Below are 6,000 nucleotides of genomic sequence, written 5' to 3' on the forward strand. Positions count from 1 at the left end.
ATGGTACAACCAGGATTCAAAGCAACATCTGACTCAAAAGCCTAGGTATCTCCCTCTGCATCATGCTGCCTCAGAAAAGGGCGGGGGAAAGGTGGATACAGCAGAGGAATGGGAAGTTATTACTGTCTTTTAAGTGATTATTACTTATGTGTTTCCCAGTTACTACCAGCAATAAAAACGTTGGGAAGACCTCTCAAGGGTTAAGTGCATTCATTTGGGATGGAGGGTAGGAGAGTAAGTGCTTGTCATCTTGCTATAGAAGTGGTGGGTTTAAATGTAGGGAATAATAATTTTGTGGGCTGTGCTCAAACTCATGACTGCCATGATTAATTAACTGATTTCCTATAGGAAAATGTATCCAAATTTTAAAGGCTCAGAGGGTTAGGCTTCCCAGGTGGTGCAAGTGGTAAAGAACCTGCCTGCCAGTGCAGGAGACTTAAGAGAAGTGAGTTCGATCCCTGGGTCCGGAAGATCCCCTGGAGAAGGAATTGGCAACCCACTCCAGTGTTCTTGCCTGGAGAACCCCATGAACAGAGGAGCCTGGTGGGCTACAGTCCATGGGGTCGCGAAGGGTCAGACACGACTGAAGCGACTTAGCATGCATGCAGAGAGGGTTAGAGTGGCACACTTACTGGATCCATGAACCAGCTTATCAGTATTTAGTAAGTTATTTTAATAAGAAAATGATGATACTGATAAATCATATAATCACATTAAAAATGGCTTAGAGAAGATTCTTTATAAAAAGTTATCTTACAATGGAATATAGTTGACCTTCTATTGCCCTCTTCTGGGAAATAGTGGAAATTCTTGATCTTCAGAATTTGGCCTCATATTAGCTTGAGTTAGCCAGCTTGAGGGTACAGACCAGGATTCAGTTATAACAGCCACAAAAATGAAAACCAATAATATTAACAGTATTAGCATTGTGTTAATAAACATAGAACCCCATTCCTTTCCAACAACTCTATAATCAGGATATATTATGAATTACAAAATGGGTTGTAAATGAAGTTGAGGCTCAGACACGGAGTCTCTCCATCCAGGCCACATAGCTGTAAGTGGGTAGTCAGGATTTATACCCAGGCAGTCAGGCTCCAGAGCCACCATGCTGTCCTGCCTCTGTATCCTCAGTGTCTGGCACACTGTGTAAGCACACAGTGTTTTTTGAAATCCTATTGAGAAACTGAACATATCTTTAATTATAGAGTCTGTTCACATATGTAATAAAAGAGCTGACCTTCTAGTGGATAATTCTGTAAACTACTTCTTCCCCCCTCTTTAGTTCTTCATCTACGCTGGTTACTTTGCACTCATCGCTGTGGTTTTCCTGGCTAATGGTACAGTCAGTATTATGAAGAAATATAGAAAGCAAGAAGATCCAGAATCAAGTTCTCAAGTGACTCCCTCATAACAGACTGCAAATGAGCTTCATATTGCAAGAATTCTGCACAACGGCTGTGACCGGATGTATTTAATTTTTTAAAGTGTAGACACATATTTATGAGTATGTACTTCATGGCTTCAAAGCAGCCAGTTGACTATACCTTGTCTTCCCAGAGTAACAGTACAGTTGAGAAATGAAGTATACTTCCTGGAATACTTATGAGAGCCAATTTAAGAATGTGTTTTTCCTGCTTCAAAAGTGAACTTGCTTTTGGAAAGCCAAGAATCAAGAGCAGTCAGGCAGCAGGTGGTAATGTACACGTGCTCACAAGTGAGTTTGGTGTTTCATAGGTCAAGTATTCTACTTCTGTGTTTGATTAGCCAGATACTTGGCCTGTTGGGACCAGGGCTTCACAGGCCACAGGATGTTACAGTCAGAATCGAAATAGTGTTCTAATAGCATCTGCCTCTGTTCAACTAGTTCTCATGTCTGTGTTACTCATGTGCATTTGTTCCTACAGACGACACCTTTTGCCCTGGTTTGGTGTTCTATAAAGAATATGTGTTAATTCTGAGTTATCTTTAGAAATTCATTGTGTAAATACTCTCAGTGCCCATCTTGACTGTTGTGTATTTGTGATTTTTCTTAGAAATATATTTTTACACTATTCATATGCTTCCCAGAGAAGCTAATTTAATTAAAAAATACGGCAAGTTTTGAGGCCTACTAAGAATATAAGTGACCTAATCAGAAAACTTAAGGTAGGTTTACTTGTCTTTTATTCTTCGGTATGAAGGACTATTAATTCTATGATGAAAAGTTACTAAGTGGGCTAAAGGCATAAGTAGTCCATTTGTATCTGCATTCCCTTTTATCTCCAAAATAAAATGGGAAAGTCTTCTTAAAGTAACTTCATCGCCATTTATGGTATTTATATTATTTGTCCTTCTTATCCACGATAAAGGTGTAATTAACTGTTGGATTATTCCAAGGTCTTTTCACAAACTGAGCCTCTTTATTTTGGTGGGACAGGAACTAGGATGGTTCCTGCATTTTGTATATTAAATTTGCCTTTGTTTCTAAAGGTGGATCATCTTGAATATCTGCTTAAAATAAGAATTGCTATTGATTCCATTTCAAGTTACTTGAAAAATGTTATTCTGGGTACATTTAATTGGGAAATTAGTCTGTCTAGTGACTGCTAGCATATGTGAGACATGATAACTATTTTAAAGCCAATTTTGTTGACTTATCTTAAAAAAAAGAACTAGGTCAACTTTTTCAGAAAGACATAGATAAATACTGAATATTAATGTCAAGATTCCAAAACTGACATATTTATGTAAGCAAGAATTCTAGAAGTGAATGAATGAGGATAAGAATAAGTCATTTTCCAGTCACCTTCCTTTCTGAATAAGAGAAAGGAGAAGAGCACTAGCTAAGGACGGAAAAAGGAAGTGATACCATAAACAGCAGCCTCTAATTTTGTATTTTGTCTTTGTTTTATTTTGCTACATATGGAATATGTACTCAGAAACAAGTAGAAAAATGATGTTTGAGGAATTTAATTTTTTTAATGAAATAGACTGTGGTACAATCAAACTATTCATGTAACTAAAGCAGTATTTCCCTGGAATTTAAGTCACAGTTTGTTGTATACAATCAGAGCCTTTACTTATTTAAGACAATAATAAGTTCATATCTTGGTGTGTGTGGTACTATTTGTAGAATGCTGAACCCAATTTGCAAGTTGTACTGTATGCGATTTTGGAAAGAAGTGCAAATAATTTGTTGTACTTTTTATTCAATACTGTATAAATTATACAATTATTTTTTATTAAATTAATATTTTACAGTATATTTTCCCTTGTTTAAAATATTTATTTTTACGTCTTTGTTGCTACATGCAGGCTTTCTCTAGTTGTGGAGAGCACAGGCCCTAGAGCCCGCAGGCTTCAGTAGTTGTGGCTTGCCATCCCTAGAGCATGGGCTTAGCAGTTGTGATGCACGGCTTAGTTGTCCCTCAGCATGTGGGATCTTCCTGGACCAGAGGCTGAACCCATGGCCCCTGCATTGGCGGGTGGATTCTTAACCACTGGACCACCAGGGAAGCGCTGGTCTCTACCTTTGACTCTTCCCTCTCATTTCTGTTTTCCCAATTTTTTTCTAGCACCACATTGTACTGTTTATTTTTCTTGGTCTTCATCTTGGTACCTCTTATACTTTTAAAAGCATTCTCCCGTTTAGAAACTAAAAAGACCAACGTTCCCTTCAGTGTTAACTGAATTTTTCAGATAAATGAAATGAAATTGAATCAAAGGTGGAAGGTGCCATCTTGTTTGAAAAAATCATAGCCTTTTGGTTATAGCCCCAAATGTTCTGGTACCCCCAGAAGCATCTTCTTGCCATCAGTTGAGAATTGCTTTGTTCACTTTACCCGATAAACCAAACCAGTCTTTTCTAATAGTATTTGAATATGTACTTTTTCATTAGTTCCCATTGCAAAACCTTCATTAAGGCATTTCATTGATTATCACCAAAGACTTGGAAATTTTTCATGCAAAAAACTTTTTAAAGTTTTCTGTACTTATAGCATATTTTATGTATCTGAGCAGGAACCATGCCTTATTTTTGTCTTTTGTTGCAAAACACATCTTGTGTTTGTACCCCATGAACACTGAATTATACAAATGATATGTGATGGACTCAACGTAACCACCTGCCAGTACAAAAGCTAAATAAATGCTATTTTTAAAAAAGTACATCAAAGTAAAGCATTAAGATTAAAATGTCTGTCAGTGATGTCTAGTCCACTGGATGCTTTATTCAAGGCATTGTGCTCAAATGATAGAAATTGGATTTCTATTTGTCTTACTTCTTATGGAATCCTAGGGCTTCCAAGATGGCCCAGTCTTAATGAACCCACCTGCGAGATGGAAGAGACACAGGAAGATCTTCCCTGGGTTGGGAAGATCCCCTTGAGAAAGAAATGGCAACTCACTGCAGTATTCTCGTCTGGAAAATTCCATGGACAGAGGAGCCTGGCAGGCTGCAGTTCATGGGGTCACAAAAAGTCAGACATGCAGGACTGAGCAACTGAGCAAGCATGCATGTGTAATTAGTACTTTACATTTATATAACATGTTTTAGTTTGGAAAGGCATTTGTGAGCATCATCTCTCTTGATTCTGGAAAAAGCATTCTGTTGTAGTACTAATTCTTCTACTTTTTTCATTAAGTAATGCTGATAGAAGGGGCTTCAGAATACTGAGTTTGCCATTCAAAGCTCTGATTCATTAGGGAAGTTACTCTGGAGCTTCAGTTTATTTATTTTTTAATATTCCTTTTTACTTACTTGGCTGTGTCTGGTCTTTGTTCTGGCATGCAGGAACTTTAGTTGCAGCATATGGCATTGGCATGCCAATTCTTAGTTGTGGCATGTGAGATCTAGTTTCCTGATCAGGGTTTGAACCTGGGTCCCCTTCATTGAGAGCGTGGAGCCTTAGCCACTGGACCACCAGGGAAGTCCTGAGCTTCAGTTTCCTCATCAGTAAGTGGGGATGATACTTACCTCATGAGACTGTTGTGAAGAAATGAACGAACATATGTGAAAGCACCTGTCACATGGAGAAATCAGTTCCCTTCCCCCTCATTCTCTATTAACAATTAGTTTTAGCTGTCAGTCTCAAATGAGCCGACCACTGGAAAAGACTCTGATGCTGGGAAAGAGTGAGGGCAGGAGAAGGGAATAACAGAGGATGAAGTGGTTGGAGGGCATCACCGACTCAATGGACATGAGTTTGAGCAAGCTCCAGGAGATGGGAGACAGGGATGTCTGATGTGCTGCAGTCCATGGGGACACAAAGTGTCAGACATGACTTAGTGGCTGAACAACAATCAATCTCAAAATTGCACTCTTAAATGAAAGTTCTTTTGGAATGTTTCAAAATAAAAATGATAGGAGGCTTTTAAACACTTTCATTTTTTGGTCGTTTTATTTAATTACTTTGACATTGCCGTTCTTTGGGACTAGAAAATTCACCTTTTCCAGACCTGGAGCCACTGCTGAGTTTTCCGCATTTGCTGGCATATTTAGTGTAGCACTTTAACAGATCATCTTTTAGGATTTGAAATAGCTCAGCTGGAATTCCATTTCATTGGAATCAGTTTTCATTCCAATCCCAAAGAAAGGCAATGCCAAAGAATGTTTAAACTACCACACAATTGCACTCATTTTGCATGCTATTAAAGTAATGCTCAAAATTCTCCAAGCCAGGCTTCAACAGTACATCAACCGAGAACTTCCAGATGTTCAAGCTGGAATTAGAAAAGGCAGAGGAACCAGAGATTAAATTGCCAACATCTGTTGGATCATAGAAAAAGCAAGAGAATTCCAGATAAACATCTACTCCTGCTTCATTGACTACACTAAAGCCTTTGACTGTGTGGGTCACAACAAACTGTGGAAAATTCTGAAAGAGATGGGAATACCAGACCACCTTACCTGCCTCCTGCAAAACCTGTTTGCAGGTCAAGAAACAACAGTTAGAACCAGACATGGAACAATGGACTGGTTCCAAATAGGGAAAGGAGTACGTCAAGGCTTTATATTGT

General features: G+C 38.5%; 1 protein-coding gene across 1 annotated transcript in view; it reads left to right on the forward strand.

Moving 5' to 3' along the window:
• SLC19A2 (solute carrier family 19 member 2) overlaps positions 1 to 3,245 on the forward strand; it is a 29,077-nt gene extending 25,832 nt beyond the window's left edge. The window contains exon 6 of the mRNA XM_055419684.2: positions 1,286 to 3,245. Coding sequence (XP_055275659.2) covers positions 1,286 to 1,414 — 129 coding nt within the window. The 3' untranslated portion in view covers positions 1,415 to 3,245. The remainder of the gene's footprint in view (positions 1 to 1,285) is intronic.
• Positions 3,246 to 6,000: the final 2,755 nt, after the last annotated feature.

Source organism: Moschus berezovskii, chromosome 17 (genome assembly GCF_049115385.1).
Source record: "Moschus berezovskii isolate FMDL1 chromosome 17, NW_MosBer_1.0, whole genome shotgun sequence".
Taxonomy (NCBI): Eukaryota; Metazoa; Chordata; class Mammalia; order Artiodactyla; family Moschidae; genus Moschus; species Moschus berezovskii.